The sequence below is a fragment of the Erpetoichthys calabaricus genome, chromosome 3 (assembly GCF_900747795.2).
Source record: "Erpetoichthys calabaricus chromosome 3, fErpCal1.3, whole genome shotgun sequence".
NCBI classification, from domain to species: domain Eukaryota; kingdom Metazoa; phylum Chordata; class Cladistia; order Polypteriformes; family Polypteridae; genus Erpetoichthys; species Erpetoichthys calabaricus.
The window spans coordinates 291,669,504-291,689,804 of NC_041396.2; the positions used below are offsets into that span (position 1 = coordinate 291,669,504).

The 20,301-nt window shown below is 37.0% G+C and overlaps 1 protein-coding gene across 1 annotated transcript in view; it reads left to right on the forward strand.

The window, feature by feature from the left end:
- Positions 1-20,301, forward strand: part of nckap1l (NCK associated protein 1 like) — a 90,663-nt gene that overhangs the window by 36,193 nt on the left and 34,169 nt on the right. The window contains exons 13-19 of the mRNA XM_051925028.1: positions 3,390-3,522; positions 5,861-5,942; positions 6,159-6,217; positions 7,273-7,418; positions 13,860-13,992; positions 15,094-15,213; positions 17,323-17,462. Of these exons, the coding sequence (XP_051780988.1) occupies positions 3,390-3,522; positions 5,861-5,942; positions 6,159-6,217; positions 7,273-7,418; positions 13,860-13,992; positions 15,094-15,213; positions 17,323-17,462 (813 nt within the window). The remainder of the gene's footprint in view (positions 1-3,389; positions 3,523-5,860; positions 5,943-6,158; positions 6,218-7,272; positions 7,419-13,859; positions 13,993-15,093; positions 15,214-17,322; positions 17,463-20,301) is intronic.

Consider the following 20,301-nt stretch of genomic DNA (forward strand, 5'->3'; position numbering starts at 1 on the left):
TGACTGACATTTTTTTGCATGACCACGCAAATTTCCAGGGGCTCAACAGTATATAAAGATTTAAGTGACAAGCTGTTCCACAGCCAGAGGGGTGCAGGTTCCTCATTATTTCATTATCTATTTAGCAGGTAGAAGGTCTGGAGTTGCTGTCACTGTGAATTCTCAATATGAGGTCCCAAGAGCTGGCCATGCAAGTAAGAACAGCGAATCATTAGGCTGAGAAAACAGAACAAACCCTTTAGAGCAGGGGTGTCCAACTCTGGTGCTGGAGGGCTGCAATGGCTGCAGGTTTTCATTCTAACCATCTCCCTTTTCGGAGGTTTAGTTTTGCCAACGTGCTCGCCTCGCCTGTGTATCCCCAGAGGTGGAGACCTTACCCCAACTCCACCTCTCACTTCTGGGCCGGATAGGCAGACGCACACACACTTCCACACGTAGAAGTTTATATATTTTTAGATAATATTAATATAAAATGCCGAGTTTGAATGACTATTTTGAATTTGTAAGGGTCAAGTACTTCTTTTCATAACACACAAGCACAAGTCAAGTCAATTTTACTTAAAGAGCACATTTAAAACAACAGAAGTTGACCCAATTGCTGTACAGCTTCCATAAATTCAACAATACATATACAGATACAATATATCAATACACCAATAAAAAATACTCACATACAAGTTTAAAAAGCTAAGGCAAAAAGATTTAAAAGTGGTGCTGACCTAATATAAAAAGGCAGGCTATTCCAAAGCTTAGGGCAGTGGTTCTCAAACTGTGGGGCGGACCGCGAAGTAACAAAAAGGGGGGCGCGAAGATGTGAAAAAGAAAACAAGAATCGAAAATATGAAAAATACATCTATTGAAACCAAAACAAATTAACTTAAACTACATTGTGATACTAGAAAAATAAATACAGAGTTAGATAAATGTCGATAAAAGTTAAGTAGGTATAATAAAATATGCATCTATGATATATCCATCCAGCCATCCATTTTCCAACCCGCTGAATCCGAACACAGGGTCACGGGGGTCTGCTGGAGCCAATCCCAGCCAACACAGGGCACAAGGCAGGAACCAATCCCGGGCAGGGTGCCAACCCACCGCAGGACACACACAAACACACCAAGCACACACTAGGGACAATTTAGAATTGCCAAACAAATTGGTATTAATGGACTCCTTTCAAAAATACATTAGGGGTGCGCGATTAAAACTGTTATGAAAACTTGGGTTGCAAATACTTAAAGTTTGAGAAACGCTAGCTTTGGGGTCCCCTGTAAGTTTAAGTCTAGATCTTAGCTCGAGTAATAATTGAACAGTTGTTACTACTGTTTTCCTTGCAGTCCCAGACTCCTGCTATAAAATGTCTGCCCATGCTGTCTTGTACGGATTTTGAATGTTCTCTAATGGTTTGTGTGAGTTTTTTCCAGCTGCTGTGGTGTTTGCTTTCATTTCCCATTGGACTGATGGGCTCTGAGTGAGGCTGCATGAGAATGTCCTCCTGTGGTTTGATAAAAAATCGATTGAAGGAGAAGTGGAAAGATGCAACATTTATCTGTTACATAACCGCGCATATCTATTTTGAAACATTGTATTAGGTTATCAAAAAGATTCATTCAATTTGTACCAAACTCTCTCAATGGTGGAAGAAGGAAACAAAAGTTTTGTTAGTGACTTATAAAACTTGCTTTTCTATGACAAAAAAATTGTAATGTAATGAAAGATATGTAAAGTGTTCCTATAGATTAACTAATGACTTTTAATCCACCAGTTGATTTACTGAGCAATAAGGGCAGCAAGAACAGGCAGGAACTCATTTTGAAAAAAACATTAAGCGCAGTGTGAGAAATACTTATGGGTTTGCATTATTTATATAAGATAATTTTATAGCAGCAACAACAGTAGAAAATGTTACAGTACAGTAAATTTTCTATGTGTGGAAAATTCATGTTAGTTTCACGTGTGAACGCTGAAAGTCGGGAACAACGGGAGACAAACACCAATTTAAAGTAAAAAGCAATTTCTTTATTCTTGGTGAGTCAAAGAGACTGTAGCCCCTCTCAGCTCAATGCCAATGACTGGTCAGATCAGACAGCCTGCAGCCTAACGTGGGGCTTCCCTCTTTATACCTAGTTTGTTTATTAAACAAAAAAATATATATGGCAGTTCATTTTGAGGTTATACATAAATTACAATTAATCTGTTAGTATCAAGAGGTCAGCATTTTCTCATAAAAGAATGCAAGTTAGTCCCTTATTCTGTGCACAAAACATAAATGAAGAACAAATCATATAGCTTTTTGTAGCATGATTAATGCAAAATACATTCTTAAGCTTAACATTTTGTATTCTCTTAGCACCATACTTTTATTATTTGGAAAGGGTGAGGCACCTTAATTCTAAATATTCTTTCACACACATCATATATTTTAATTTTATTGTTTGTTTAAAGTAAATTTTGTGTTTATGTATGTCAGTGATGTGTGGTTTAAGTATTTGTATGATTCCATTGATATGACATCTCCATAATAATGATAGAATTAATTCAAAAATAATGATATAATTAACCAATGAATTGGGAAGTAAAGAAATCCAGAATCACGGCAGTAATGGTCTTGGTTTTATGTGTGAAAATGTCCATGTTGTGTCCAATTATATCATTTACATTACGTCTCATCTTCTGATGCTAATTGGTATTCAATTATTATATTCAAGTATTATATAAGACCTTTTCCAGGAAAACATCCAATTTCAAGTATATTTTATTCTATTTAAAAAAATTTCAAAATATTCTTAATTTATTGACAATTCTACTCAGGTTGCCAGGGAGGTTGTGTGAGTTTGTGCTCCTGAGGTCTGATGAAGGCTCACTGGAAGGGTACAACGTTTATCTGTTTCATAAGCACACATCTATAGGATATTGTGAAACATTCTACTAAACTAATTAAAAGATCTTCCAAATGCAGAAATAGGCAACATAAGTTTTATACATGACATATAAAAACTAGGATGGGTATAAAATGTTCATGCAGGTTAACTGATCACTTTTTTTTATCAGTTCATCAGTTTACTAAGCACTGACAACATCAGGAAGAAATTCTAAGCACACACACAGCTACACATTCACACTCATAAAGTCACAAATTCACCAACATCACACGCCTTTAGGATGCAGGAGCAACTTGGAGTATCCACAGAAAAAAAAACACACAGGTATGTGGAAAATACAAAACCGTCAGACTGACGAGTGACCAGGCAGTGGTGACAGTTCCTGCTAACCCACTTTGCTACCCTATTGTCTTCTAGTTTTGTCAAAATAAAGTAATGATTGTTCTGGTCATTATTGATCATTTTTCATAGCTTCTAAAAATAATTACAGCAGATTTTTTTCAGGAATATTGCAGAACTGCTTTTCTATGTGGAAAAGTTGAGAATTTTGGTGCACCGATTCAAGTCAGTTTTACTTCGCTATCACCTGTTATACCTTGCTCAGTTTGATGCCCTGGCACTCAATGACACCATGCAGGTAAGATAAAGAACATCATTGAGAATAAAATTAGTGCAAAATGTTTTCCATGTTACAATTAAAAAAGAAATGTTAGCAAGAGCCTTATAATATGCCTTATATATATATATATATATATATATATATATATATATATATATATATATATATACATATACAGTATATATATATATATAAATTATATGTTTATACAAATGATAATATTATTTGTTATGAATTTTGAGAAAAGTTTGAAATTATCTGACCAGCAATGTGGGAGATACACATTGAAATACATATACTGGAATTTAGGCTAATCTTCAGCTTTAAATAAAACATATTTAGAGTATTGTACCAAATATATAGTATGTCAGGATTCCCTGAATTTAACTATTGCATTTCTTACACATCCAGGCTATCCTTGACATTGCCTGGTTAAACGGAATAAAATTCAAGTTCATATATCTGTGTGGCAATTTCCAAAGTCAACACCTAGTATAATTATAATAGACAAATAAAGTATTATCTATCTATCTATCTATCTATCTATCTATCTATCTATCTATCTATCTATCTATCTATCTATCTATCTATCTATCTATCTATCTATTATATAGTGCATTTCATATCTATCTATCTATCTATCTATCTATCTATCTATCTATCTATCTATCTATCTATCTATCTATCTATCTATCTATCTATCTATCTATCTATCTATCTATCTATCTATCTATCTATCAGTTCACTTACAAGCTCCATCTTATGTAAATGAAGTACTCCGACTAAATATTACAAATCGTATTTAATAAACTAAGAAAAACATTCCTGCTCCAAGCTGTGACTGTGTGAATCTGTGTCAGTATTACTACATGAAGCAGCTACTTTAATTCAAGAAGCCCCGAATATATCATCATCGTCATCATCATCTTGGTGATCTGCTTCTGACGTGTCTGCCTATAAATGTAGCCTGTGACTGCTGAAGATTCATGATTTATCCAATCAAAGCACAGTACTCGCTTGAGCCCGCCCTCTCAACTTTGACGAGTGAAAGTGAGAGTTTTCATTTTAAGTCGTATTTCATGTTGTGTGTGATGTCACTGAAATTAATAAATGAAGAAATCATTCAATCAATACATAAAGATAATCAATCACTATCTATCATATAGTGTCTTTCATATCTATCTATCTATCTATCTATCTATCTATCTATCTATCTATCTATCTATCTATCTATCTATCTATCTATCTATCTATTATATAGTGCCTTTTCTATCTATCTATCTATCTATCTATCTATCTATCTATCTATCTATCTATCTATCTATCTATCTATCTATCTATCAATCAAATCCTGGGAATTACCAACCTAGGCTTGCACATGAACAGAGCCATAATTCTCTCAGCTTACAGATGTGTCCCATGCAACCTGATGTGAATATAAGTAAATCGATAATAATGGACTCAGGAAATGAGCAACATAAATTTGGCAAAAGAAATCACAGACTGTCATGTTTATTATTATTATTATTATTATTATTATTATTATTATTATTATTATTATTATTATTATCTTAACAAACCTGTATTGTCATGGTTTCATGTCAGTTAACTTAAAATATTCTCACTTTATTGTTTGCTTGACCTAAATTGTGTATTTATGTATGTCAATGATGTATTATCGATGATGAAGTATTGATTAAGTATTATTGCATTACATGCCTGTGTCAACTCTTTAAAAATATCATTTTGTGGGTGTTAAAACTGCATTTAGAAACTTTGCTGACACCTGGGTGTAGTACTAGGTTGTTGTACCATCTTGGCTATTATGGATGTATTGAGAAGTTAAACAACATGACACCTTTCATTGGCTAACTAGAAATATTACAATATACAAGCTTTCAAGGTAACTCAGGCCCCTTCTCCAGGCAAGATGTAATCAAGCTCCTCTTTCTAGCTTAGCCAATAAAAGGTGTCATTTCACTGACACATGGGTAAAATGTGTCCATTTTTTATATTAGAGATAAATAACTGGAAAGTAGTGTTGAGAAGGTGTATGATGGTATACTCCAACGCAAATGGTAGAATTATGCTGGAATTATACCTTCTGCTATTAAAGAGAGGCGTGAGGTGTGGTGAATAGAAGACATGTGCAATGGGCAGATGACACAGAATGGAGATGGTGTATTTGTTTTCTGCCAGTTATAACATAACAGAACATTCTCCAATCTTTATTTACCCAATTTAGAATTGAGAGGGGCTGAAACATATCCCAGCAGCATCAAGCACAAGGCAGGGTTTCAGTCCAGACAGTTGTATATTATTAACATTGAATATATGGTGTACATTCCCTTTACAGAATCTCCCTGTTTGTCCAGAGGAGGAGTCCATACTGATGTCATATTTTGTGTCATCTTTGTCCTCAATGTCTGTGAAACAAGGTAAGGTTTTCAGTTACTGACTTATAACTTACTTCTCATTTATAAATATTTTGCTTATTTCTTAGTGTACCTTTTGATACACAAAATCTTACCTATGCTGCAGCTTCATTTCTATTTTTATAGTTTTTATTGTTGTGGATTAAATGTTTGTCTTCGTATGCAGTGCTTGCATCCAAGAAAATGACGATTTTCTAACCTAACTTGTTTTTATTTCAGTGGAGAGCGGTGAACAGTTTGATTTGCAGGGAATGAGACTGGACTGGTTCAGGCTACAGGTTAGGACCCTATGATTCATTTAATTCTGCCTTTTGTCACAGAGATGATGTGCAGCATTGTTCATAATGTCCTTAGCTATGACCTCCAGGGGGTCCAGAATGTGGCACATAACTGTGCCTGCCCTTTTAATTAGCTTGTTGATTTTATGGTCCTCTCTTGAAGTGATGTGACCAGCCCAGCACACTACACTGGCCATCACAGAGTTGTAGAAGATGTGAAGGATGTCACTTCCCACATTTAAAGAACGCCGTCTCCTAAGGAAGAAGAGTCTGCTCTGCCCTTTCTTCTATAGTACCTCTTTGCTTGGAGACCAGTCCAACCTGTCATTGATGTGGACCCCCAAAGTACTTGTAGAAATAGACCACCTCTACATCCACTCCCTGAATAGTGAATGGACTGTTCGGTGCAGCAAAAGTCAATAACCTGTTTTATAAAAAAAATAAAAATAACACAAACAGTGTTGCCAGGTCAGTGGTTTTCCTTACCAATTGGGCCATTTTTGATCGGCATCTTCAGAAAAAAATGGGCTTTTTCATTTTTTGGGATTAAAAAAAAAGCAATATGTTGGGCTATTTTCCAATTCCTCCCAACCATTGCATTTTTACTAGTCGCACTTTTAAGACCGTTGTGTGATGGCACATACCCATTCTGTCGCTGGTGTTCACCTAACCCTCTTGCTCCTGACGCTGCCCACTCATCTTCTGCTGTCTCATTTTGTCTACCTCAGGTATTGGGTTATTTTTTTGGGGGGACAAATTTGCTATTTTTAAGCTGTCCTTGGCTATACATTTCTTAAGGACCTGGCAACCCTGAACATAGCATATTATTTTTAAGTAGGATTTACTTAATTTATTTAGGTGGCAAAACTTGACTTAAATAATTATTTAAAACCAAAGATTGATTTAGCTGATGAGTCTATTATTTATGTGCGCTGTATATTATTGGTATCAATGATATATCAATTATGTAATAAATCCTGCCAGATATGTTAATGCTTTTATTAATCACACCACTCCTCCTGAGCTATTTCTTAATTAATGTTTGTTTTTCCCAGGCATACACCAGTGTGGCTAAGGCTCCCCTGAGTCTCCGAGACTATCCTGCACTGGCCCGTCTGATGAACATGATTGCCTTCCACACTATGATGATAGATAATGTTGAAGGTCTTCTTGAGGAAACCTCTGATCTATCAATTTTGTGGTTTGTTATAATTCATAACTAATTCAATTTTCTTTCTCTGCAGAAAATGTAAACCAAAAGATTAGTTACACCCTTTTGTTGTTTTTCAAAAAGTGTATAGTGATAAAATAGTACAGCACTGTGTAAAGATACTCAGACCACTGACAAATTCTCCACTTTTATTGGATCATACGTTTTACGCTGCAGTTCTGAGTAATGCGATACCTTTTTTTCCAAAGCACTGAAGCTCTCAATTAGTTTTTTTTTTTTATGTAATATTGTTTAAACTTAAGAGGAGAAATAGGAACTATGTTATTTACAAAGGTTGAGAAAGAAAAAGCCTAATAAGGACACCATTGTCTCCCATGTGGCCTCCATTAATGAGTCATTATAATGCCAGACACATTTTATGGATATAAAAACCAACAGCTTCATTGGTTCAGATCCTACCTCTTAGGCCGCACTCCGGCTGCACTCCGTTCAGTTTAAAACGTTCACATCCCAACCCACCGCTGTTGCTTCAGGTGGGCTCTGTCCCGGGGACCCTCCTTTTCATTATTTACCTCCTTCCCCGTGGAAATATCTTTTGTAAATATAACATTAGCTTCCACTGTTATGCTGATGACACCCAGCTCTACCTCACTAGCAAACCTTACTGTTTCCTTGCCACCCTCCTCACTTATTGATTGCATAGCAGAAATCAAATCCCGGTTTTCTTCAAATTTTCTTAAATTAAATAGTAAAAAAGCTGAGGTTCTCCTCATTGGTACAAAATCACCATTATCCAAGACTGATCATTTTTATTTTTTGTTATTGATAATTCCTCTGTCTCCCCTTCCCCACAGGTTAAGAGTCTGGCTGTCATCCTTGACAGTACTTTATCTTTTCAGTCCCACATCAATAACATCTCCCAGTCTGCGTATTTCCACTTGCGTAACATTAATCGTATTCGCTCCTCCCTCACTCCCCACACCACTGCTATCCTCGTTCATAGCCTTGTCACTTCTCGTCTGGATTATTGCAATTCCCTTTTCTTTGGTCTTTCTCGCAAATCTCTCTATAAGCAACTAGTCCAAAATTCAGCTGCCCGCATCATTACTAGAACCCCCTCTGTTCACCATATCACTCCCGTTTTGCAGCAGCTTCATTGGCTTCCAGTTCAGTTCCGCATTCAATTCAAAATTCTCCTGTTAACATTTAAGGCTCCTCACAACCTCGCCCCTCCATATCTGTCTGAACTCCTCCATGTTGCCATTCCCTCCCGTACCTTTAGATCCTCTTCCTCCATCCACTTGACTGTCCCCTTCGTCCGTCTTACCACCATGGGGAGCAGAGCAACTGAAACTCACTACCACCTGAGGTTAGAAATATTGAATCATTTTCACTTTTCAAATCTAAACTTAAAACTCATTTGTTTAAGACTGCTTTTTCTCTTTGATTACAATTGCTCTGCCTGATTTTAATTTTTGTATTTTAGTTTTGTTTATAATCTGTGTTTTATCTATTGTTCGGTGTCCTTGAGTGTTTAGAAAGGCACCTACAATAAATAAAATGTATTATTTAACAAGTTAACGTTATGTCAGAGACGACTTTGCCAGTCATTTTCAGCCGTAGCCTAGTGAGGTCGTGTCTGTTGGTGCTGTGCTCCTTTGCAGGTCAGTCATGTAGTCCGACACACCAGGCAACACACTTCAGCTAGTATGGAGTAGTTAAAAATTGGTTTGATTTTGTCTTTAGCTGTAGGGGTGGGCTATGTGTGCATGAAGGCTGACAAGCAATGAATGCTCCTCTGGGAGTACAAGACATATAATGCAGTGTCAAAGAATAAGTAACATGGCTGTTTTGGACTTCACGAGCAGAAGAGAAGCTCGTCTGTCTTATGTCTCATGTTTTGCATACCACTACAGAATGAGAAATTGAAATCTGAGACTATGGCTAAACTCGCCATACCTGTTACCCTTTGGTACAGCACCGACTCCATCAGGCAGCACATTATTGGCTATCACAAAGAGGGGCAAACACAACTGTGCTGGAAGGTCAGCTTGCAGTCAATAAATTTGGCATGACCAGGGATTTTCAATCGTGTAAATTGACATGGTCCAGTGACAAGAACAGCAGATGCAATCAGCAAGTCTGACATATCTAACAACTCGAAGTTGCGTAATGTGGCATTGGCTTAAGGGATCATTAATCAGGTTGTGAATCTGAAGAGCTGTGAAAATGAAAAACTAAAGAGCACTCCAAAGTTGCTATTGTTAAAACAAGAACAATGCATCAGTTACGAAAAGTATACAATTTCAAAGGCTTTAGATGTTCCAATGGGTGCTGTGAAAATGGTAGTCTGTCTAAATTTGTGAGAGTCGAGGCTGAAAAGTGTTTTGTAGGAGTTCCAAGGTTTAGTAGCTGAAACTGGAGTGAAGGTGCACCAGTCCACCTATTCAAAAACTCTGAACAATACAGGCCGGTATAGGAGGGTGACACAACAGAAGAGGGGGTCACACCCACCACACGACAAACCACATGGATTGGGAACAGCAGCAGGTAACACCTCAGCACCACACTGGAATAGTGTGAAGTTTGTTTATAGTGCCTGTAGGGACAATCCTGCCACAAAGACCCAAGTTTTCCCTCTAAGTTGGAGGAGCTGCTAGAAGGGCTGGATGCAGGTGAACATCATAATGGGGATTACCTATTGTCACAAGAACAACAGAGAGTCATTGGAAAGGTTTGGGGCAGCCACCCATATAATATTTCCCGGCTGCAAAATCGATCAAAAAGAACAGACATGTTCCCACGACTGAGTCCAAAACAGAACTGACTGCTGTCTTAAAATGCAAGTAGAGGTAGTGATGTCATCAGGGCCGGAAAGCGGCAGTGACGGTGTCGGCAGCACCGGAACCAGATGTGATGTCATTGGTTGCCCCAAAACCGGGCGGGACTTTCCAAGAATGGTCTACAAGGAACTGAGAGAGAGAATCAGTGCACTTCGCCACCCCCCCGGTCAGGTGTGGAATTACATTTATTCAAGCCCTTTAATCGTTCCCTAATCGCACGTATGTGACACTATAAATTTATCAAGTCCATGCTGGGTTTCTTCCTCCTGACAAAATGTTGCAAGATTGGCTCCAGTTCTCCACAAATGCTCCCATGAAGCCAATCCACCAAACTATTCACAAACTTGTTTAATCCGTTCAGGGTCATGGGGGGGGAAGAGCCAGCAGGACCAGGAAGGCAGGAAACAGCAGTGGGCAAAGCTCCAATGTATTGCAGGCTACACTCACACACGAAGGTGCGACTTTACAGTGGTGAAATAGCTCAAGCTGTATGTACTTTGTTAATAGACAACCGACACGGATGTGGGTAGAATTTGCACACTCCACATGTATCACCAGGTGCAGCATCTGAACTCCTGAAGTAGCAGCACTAACCAGTACTCTACAATGCCACCCCCAAACACATTTATAGTCACCAATTAACTTAAGACACATGTCTTTTGGATTTTGGAGAAAACCAAAGTACTCTGAAAGACACCCACCCTGGTGTAATCATTATAGATTTCTTGAAAATAAAATGAAAACCCTTTAAATAATACTTTCCTTATTTTTTGTTACTTTTTTGCTTTAAATTACCACAACTTTCAACACCTAGTTCTCTGATGAATTTTATTCTTACTCAGGGACTGAAGAAAGAGAATATCTTTTGTCCTTTTTCTTGCCACTGTCACAAACAAAGGCATTGTCAGCATTAAACTATTTCAGAACAAAAACTGTAATACAGAAAAGTTTGCATTTTGATAATTTATTAAATGTGTATAAGAGAGATGCAGAAAATTATAACTTGTGTAAAATATCCGAGCATATAGGCACAAGAATATTATTAAAATTTCAGAACCTTACAAAATGCCAAGATAAAGAGAGCAACTGAGGCTGTGGTATTGTGGAAGGGTCCCAGGGTGGCACTGTTCTCACTTTCATACTCTTTTTTACATCGACCTCATCAGAGTACCTCAGATCCTTACAAAAGCCCTCATATTTAAACTTAACATCCTATTAAAAACCAAAACAAGCTGTGGAAAAGGTTTACAATTTTATTTCTATATTATAAATGAACATTATCTAATGTAAGGTTCCTACATTGATGGATCAAAGGCCAGAAGTCCACATGACCATCATCATCAAGTTCTTCCATGTGAACCCTGAATACCATGAGGACTGATTGGAGCCACTTATTTTAGGTAGAATGCCTAGAGGGGGCTGGGTGGTCTCGTGGCCTGGAACCCCTGCAGATTTTTTTTTTCTGTCCTCCCTGGCCATCTGACCTTACTTTTATTCTATGTTAATTAGTGTTCCCTAATTCTATTTTCTTATTTATTTTGTCATTTTTTTCTCTTTCTTCATTTTGTAAAGCACTTTGAACTCCATCATTTATATGAAAATGTGCTCTAGAAATAAATGTTGTTGTTGTAAATGTGCCCAAAACAGTAGAAAAGTGACAAAAATGACCAAGTTAAACCTGGATAGATAACGGCTCCTCTTCTAGGAGGTTAGACACAGTGGCATAGCTAGGGGCGGGCGGAGGGGGCGGCATTATTGGCCAAAAGGCTCAGAACACTTCACGTGTAAGCAGCAGGATTTGGAAAAATATCATGAATGAAAAAAGTCAAATTCTCCGATTTTCATCCACATATGTTTCAAAAATCATTTTCAGACGGTCCTTCTGTGACGGCATCAGACACGGCAGTTGAAATTTATGAGGCAATAACAAAAATAAACAGAAACATTACACCGATAATAATTTCTAGGAAGATAAACAACTAATTCATAATGTATAATTTCGTTTCGTTATCAATCCGAATGCGTTCTTGCTCATCCCCACCTATCACTTGTACACCACACTGGTTCTGGTTTTCGCAGCGTAATTATATTAAACTAATAATCAGAACACGGCTTATCAGTGCGTCTGTACTATATTCTTGTCTAGTTGATGCTTATAAATAATTATATGTGAAAAAAATATTGCTGTTTCTCTGTATATAAATAAATCTATGCAAAATGTATCTTAATTTTTCTCTATACGTCATTTTAATTTTCTATTTCAATAGGTTAACATATTCAGATATGTTGGAGGGCAGCAAATTGAAGCCCCGCCCCGTCCCGAGTGGCGCGAACTCGAGCTACGCCACTGTTTAGACATCCAATATTCCCAGATAACCAGGTGGCTCTTCGTCTTAGTAAGCTGACTGATCTCTGACTTGGTATAGTCTCTAATGGATGGAATGACAGAGGCTCTGAGTTTCTCTATTAGCCTAAATTTATGCCTGTTTTGCTCTTCCTTGATGTACTTCTTGAACATGAGAATATTAGAACAATCTGGACAAGAACAGGCTGTTCAGACCAACAAAGCTCGCCAGTCCTATCCACTTAATTCTCCTAAAATAACATCAAGTCAAGTTTTGAAAGTCCCTAAAGTCTTACTGTCTACCACACTACTTGGTCACTTATTCCAAGTGTCTGTGGTCTTCCGTGTAAAGAAAAACTTCCTAAAGTTTGTGCAAAATTTCCCCTTCACAAGTTTCCAACTGTGTCCCCGTGCTCTTAATGAATTCATTTTAAAGTCACCGTCTTGATCCACTGCACTAATTCTCTTCATAATTTTAAAAACTTCAGTCAGGTCTCCTCTTAATCTTCTTTTGTTTATACTGTAAAGGCTCAGCTCTTTGAGTATTTCCTAATAACTCATCCCCTGTAGCCCTCAATCAGCCTCGTCGCTCTTCTCTTGCCTTTTCCCAGTGCTGCTGTGTCCCAATGAACATGTTGAACCAATGGGACATTGTAGTGTAGAGCCACCTCCTCTTATTCAGGCGTCATTTCCGTTGACCACTTGTGTTTAGTCATAACTTGTGTCCTTCTACCAGTCCATCTGTCCACCATAGCTCCTCAGCTAGGTCAAACATGTGGAGATCAGTTTAAACTGGTTCTTTTCTGGTGTCCTTTGAGTAGAACAAGCGTTATCTATCTGACCTGGTGTGTGGTGAGTAGAACAAGTTTCTTGTGTTCTCTTTACTCTTAGGTTGTTCAAATCTAAGATTTTATAAAGATGGTATGCTTACTGTTAAAACGCAGCTTCCTTCTTTTAAGCAACCTGTTCAATCTCATCCTTTATAGGCATTTTTACAAACAATTACCAAAAACCGCCGATATTACAAATACACAGCAAAAACAAAACAACACTAACAAAGCAATGTTGCATAAAACAAATACATTTGTTCCATCCTTAACTCAGTTAATTTCCCTTCATTTTTGACCATATTTTTAATTCCCATTCCAACTGGAATTTAGCTAATTCCTTAAATACAATTACTAGCCAACATAATTCAGGCATTTTCTTACTAAAGATATCGTTTTTTGGATAATTTATTATTTGAGATGTACTAGTAAAATGACATTCAATGTCTTTCTACAGTTTCTACCCTCGTGTTTTTGAGAAGATGTTCCACCAGTGCAACGATGACATCCAGGAGCAGAAGTACCTCATCTCCTTCCCTCAAGTCTGCTCCCACTTTCACACGTCCACTCACAGCATGTGTCCAGAGGAGGTGAGTCCACACTAAATCACTGCGCTGCTTATGATGCCTGCTGCTAAATTTTGGCTAATAGGCTGAAAATGATCAGAAAAATCAGGAGTGCTCTCCACTAGACTCTCTCATATACTCAGATATGGGGATGGATATTGATGATATTTTTATATATTTTTTTATATTATGTACATTAAAGAACCATCAACAACAAATCAAATCAAATTAATAATATATTTGACAATTATTATAAAAGTAAAGTTGAATAAATCGGAGTCGGCAGCTGCATGAATAAAAGGTAAAGTACCACTTCCTGTTAGCAGAAATAGCCCACAAGTTAATAGAAATCTACGTTTTGTATCTAATACTTGTGTGTAAAAATTGGTGGATCTAAGTAAAACGTATTCAAGTTATTATGTTTACACACACACAGACATAATTCCAAAAATGGTATTTTCAGACTCAGGGAGGTCTATTATATTGAGATTCATCAAAATTTCGACTTCGAATTTTTGGACGATTACAGTACTTTCCCTATACTTCGTATACGAGAAAGTAAAAAATATACTGTTTATTCCGAAGCTATCATTTATGCAAAATATATGATGAACATAGTGTTTCTAGAACTGGTTACAAAGGTAGGTAAAGACTGTAAGGTAGAGTAGCTCTTTTTAAACATAACAAACTGGACATTTCTTGTGCTTTCATCAGTCTGTATCAACAAAAGGCGAGCTGGACTGCTGACCTAAAGAGCAATTCTATGAAATGGAAGACATAATGTCAAAGGACTTTTTAAGGTGTGCACCCTCAGCATATACTAATAACACACAGACAGAAGGAGAAAAGGTGGGTGCATAATTTGAGCGCACATAAGCCATTACTTTTCATAATTAAACCTACGTTGTAACTACAGGTTGGCCGGTATGAACCAACAACATACTGCAGCTCATATCACCAAATCAAGCTCATATAAAATACATCAAAGTATATTAAATGCACCACAGTTTATCAAAAGTGTTTTCCTGGATTAAAAAAAAGTACAATGCTACATATAAATGATTAATAAGAGAACATCAAAGTCCTTTTAAATGCTTTTACTTTTTTTTCTCTTTTTATGAACAGGCCCCAATGCTAGAAAAGAGGAGTCTAACCTACTGTGCCAGTTTTCTGGATGAGATCTCCAAGCAGGCCTGCGATGTTCTCCTGGAATTATGTGCTGAGCAACGCAACCTAAGTGACCAGGTAAACATAAAATTTCAGTTTTCATAATACATCATCTGATAAAAATACAGAACTTATTACTTTGCTTTGCTAATATTAAAAAGATGCCTGAGTTTGTCCTTTTGCCCTAACTAAAATACGGTATGTGTAGCAAAGAGCCGTGTCCTCCACGATTTCCCTAAATAGTTGGGCAGGCTTGTGCTTTGCCAGCAGGCACTGAATTAACTGACTCCAGTGTTCTTTAAGGGTAGGGTCCTACTCAGCAGTCCAACTCTGCACAGACTAAGATATTACACACATTACAACAATAACAAACTAATAATCCCTGTAAAAGAGATGGAAAGAATGAAAAGGGCTTGGAGTTGCAGATATAAATCCCATTTTTTTATCTAAAGACACACCAAAGGATGAATATGAACACAGTAAAGACAGTGTGGCAGAGTGGTGTGTTGCTTCCACTCAGGTTTTCATACATTTGGAGTGGTGGCAGTTCAGCCTTCCCATCTGGTCATGGTCGAATTTCTTCTTCCAAGTTAGAACATTCCACACTATAAAGGAAACAGATAGACATGTGACACTGCTGGTTTTAGCCACATCTCATCACCTTAGAATGGCCGAATTCCTGATAATTCTTCTATCTTCCCCTGTAGCTAAAACTTCATTGTTTCATTTGAGAAACAGCTTGTGATCAAGTTTCCATTAAGCTATTTATGTTTCCTTATATGCAGATAGATAGATAGATAGATAGATAGATAGATAGATAGATAGATAGATAGATAGATAGATAGATAGATAGATAGATAGATAGATAGATAGATAGATAGATAGATAGATAGATAGATAGATAGATAGATAGATAGATAGATAGAGTGACCACACATAGAGACTCTTTGGTGCTGTGAAAGTCAATAAGCAGTTTCCTGATTTTGCTGATGTTAAGTTGCAGAAATTTTCTTTGCACCAAGAAACAAAGTTCTTCACCTGACTCCCCTTCTTTGTTTAATCTCCTTTACTAATGCACCCCATAAATCAGTGTTTCTCAACCTTTAAGTATTTGCGACCGGAGTTTTCATAACAGTTTTAATCACGCCCCCCCTAATGTTTTTTTGAACCCCTAATAAAATGTATTCCTATATTTTTTGCTGCCGATACACCACTGCAAGTTTAACATTTCCCTATGAATAGTGAAATTATGCCACATATGGCAACACTCGCGCCCCCTTTTTTGTTACAGTTTGAGAACCGCTGTCATAAGTGCAGAGTCATCTGAGAATTTCTGCAAGTGACACGAGCTGCTCTTATATTTACTGTATAGTTAGAGGTGTACAGAGTGAAGAGAACAGGAGACAGGCCTGTTCATTGTGGTGCTTCAGTGTTGCTCACGCAGTCCTTGAGCTTCACAAACTGTGGTCGGCCTGACAGAGTCCATCATCCAGGACACCACAGGCTCATCCACCTGAATATCTCTGAGTTTACCCTTTAACAGGGATGGCTGGATTATATGAAAGGCACTGGAGAAATCAAAATGCATCATCCTCACAGTGTGGGCAGCTTTATCCAGGTTAGAATATGCCTTGTGGAGCAGACAGATGATTACACCCTCCAATCCAGTTTTTATCTGATAGGCAAACTGCAGTGAGTCCAGGTGGTCTGCCACATAGTGCAGGACCTGCCTGTTAAAGGTCTTCATGAAGTTAGGTGCCACTGGTCTGTAGTGATTAGGTGAAGAGGCGCCTGCCATCTTTGGGACAGGAACAATGCAGGATGTTTTCCACCGCAGTGGCACTTTCTGAAGCCTTAGGGACAGCAGACTGAACAGGTGACAGATAAATACATATAAGGAAGTATTTTGTGCCTAAATATACTATTTATTTCAATAAACAGTTAATGTAAGCATGCAAATGATATATAAGTATTTAACCACATAAGTTGTTTACTGTATGTAGACAGAAGCATGAGCACATAGAAGTTATTTTCTCATCCATCTTTTGCTCTTATAGTCATAAGTGATAAGTGAACGTCTGAACATGCCGTTACAGTGAGTTTTAAATTAAATGTTTTCCCTAAAGGGGGGATTGTTTAGTGTTTGCTTTGAGTGAGAAGTGACTTTTTGGAATTTGTCATCCACAGCTACTGCCTAAGCACTCTGCACATACAATCAGCAGAGTTCGAAATAAAACACAGAAAAAGCAGGTAGCAAAAAAAGGCGAAACTCCAAGCCACAAACCAGGAGCAGAAAGCCAAAGGAAAGACCGCTTCATTGTAACCAAGTAAGCATCAATTGAACCAATCAACTCTTAAATTATTAAAGGACTGATGACAGTCACAAGGTCTTCCTTTTATAAATTCAACCATTTCCATTTTAATACAGATTTCCTGGGGACATTTGCAATATATTTGTTTGTGTATCGCTTAAGTGTTAACTCTAGTGTTCATGATTCTTGTTTTATCAGTCTGGCACTCACACTGCACAACTTGAGCATTGCTTAATATTTGGTAGAAGAGAGCTATGAATTGACAGGAATATTTCAGATCCAGGATTCAAAATCACATATTTTCCAAGACCACTTATTCCAATGCAGGTCACAGTAATGCTTTGCTGAACCCCCTTACTTACAAATACACACTTGACTCCGTCCTGCTGGGCCAATTTAGAGACACCAACCAACCTAACCAACACAATTTTGGAATGTGGAAATGACCTTTTATGGATAAAATGATACAAATATTGTAAACAGAATAAAACAACAGTCAAATGAGGGATCCCTTGTTTAATAATAGTGTCCAAAGGATGAAAACAAAAGCATGTGGCATTCAAAAAGAATCTACCTGGAGGACCTCAGTCCTGATCTGAATCTGAACGCCGACTTCAGAATGTGTGAAGGCTTAGATACCCCGATGACAAGGATGCTTCGAACATTGCATTGGAAATTACATCACATGCTCCATGGGTTTCTCTTGCTCTGTAGGGAAATATGTGGCATATATGTTAGTGGTGGTGCTACCCTCTTAGTCTTCCACATAATCTTGTTGTTCCCAAAACCTGTAAAATGTTCCCCAAGTTAGCATAATTGGCAATATATATGACAGTGCCCAGTAATTACAAAATGTTTTCATTGTCTACTCTATATACATAAAATCCTAAGCCTAAAAGTGCAACAATTTTGTGCAATGATTTTATGTCACATTTTTTTCACAATTTAAATCGGCTTATTTTAAAACCTACATACAGTATATATGTTTGGTATCATTCTTTTCAGAATTTATTGAATTTTAATGTGATGTTGTTAGATTTTTAGATTCTTATTCTGTTTTTAAATTATAAACTAAAAAATATCAAGAACTCACATCCCGCGAGACAAGACTGTGCCAAGGGATTTAACCACACCCAGGGCCGGAAATAAAAGACAAAGGGTAGGGACAAAGGGTTTTAAATGTTCAAAGCAAGGTTATCATAGTTTTGCCTTTTTATATTAGTTTTTATTTCTATATTTTTTCTGACCTTACTTAGAAATTCAGTTTAGTTTTAGTTTTCCTTCATTGTGTATTTTTAGTTTAGTTTAGCTTTTATTTTACAAAGACATTTCTATTTTATTTTTATATCTATTAGTTTCAGTTTTAGTTTTAGTAATTATAGTATGGCTAAAGATCTACTATGGAGTTTAGTTTTTGTGTCACAATGAGACAGAACTGTACACTTAACAAGTTTGGATATAAAATGAGTTTAATGTTAGTGGAAGCTTACTACACTAAACAACACACTTTACTATTTGGTTTTGTTTTTGTATGGTAAAAACAAGCATAATCAAAACCAGGTACTGAATATGAACAATTTTACACAATTTTATAATTTTTAAAATATTTTCTATGTTATTTGTGCTGAAAAAATCTGCGCTGACTGTTGCCACTTTTTTCTTTTCCTTTTATTGCCCAGAATGGTCCAATTTGTAATGAACTTTAGGTGAATTTTAAGGTGTGAGGGTTTTTTACTCTAAATGTCTACAACTATCTAGTTGTGTTTTTGAGATATCGTGTTTATACACACACACACACACACACACACACGGTATTTTCTTTCTCTATACTTTGTATACCTCGAGTGCGAAGTGGCAGGCGAATTACAGTCAACAAAAAGCAGGCACCTGAGAAATAAACTGAAACGTAACTCACTCGTGATTTTTCTGTTCATACGGTAAAAGTTTTTGTTGAGCAGCACAGTCCGATTTCAGGTGTTTGAATTTCATCTTGATATACAACAAGTGCAAAGAGAGGCAGCACGTAAATCGCTTGCCATTCCACAGGCTTTACACGCATATTCTGCTCGCTTTTTACCGCAAATGCAGTGTGAACACGGCTCGTGGTGGATGGCTTTCAGTTTTAGAGTTAAACATTATAAAGGTTAAAAACTAACAGCAAGAAAATTAATTCAAAAATGAAAACTTAAATTATGTTTAGTAAATTATTATTTTATTTCAGGTAGTCTTTTCAGCTACCTTAATAGTTTCATTTAGTTTCAGTTTTTCATTTCAGTTTTGTTCATTATTTTATTTCAGTTTACGATAATGTTTTTTTAATAATAGTTTCAGTTTTGATTTTAGTTTTCGTTAACTATAATAACCCTGGTTCAAAGTGCCGCACGAGATGCAGATCACACAGCATGGCAGCAGCAGCAAGTACTGGCAGAGACGCAAAGTCAGGCTGGGGGGGTTGGCAAGTTAAGTGAGCAGGGGGCGAACCCCCTAGTATTTCTATAATGATATTTGTTTCCTTTATAAATAAAAGCTGTGTGGCCTAGTGGATAAGATTTTATACTGTTAATCACTATCACTAAATACGATTGATTTTACCACTAGCTAAACCATATAAAATGTGTAAAGTTTTTAAGTTGTTGTAGATGTTGATCATATAATAAGTTGAAATTGTAAATATTATAAAGTCAATACATCCATAAAAAGGCATCATGAACTACAGTTTTTTTATGAATGTGTTTAAGGCTGAATAAATGTATGTGGTTGACTAGTTTAATGGGTGGCATGGTGGTGCAGTGGTAGTGCTGCTGCCTGTCTCTGTAAGGAGACCAGGGTTCCAGGTCCGGATTAAGAGCTTTGG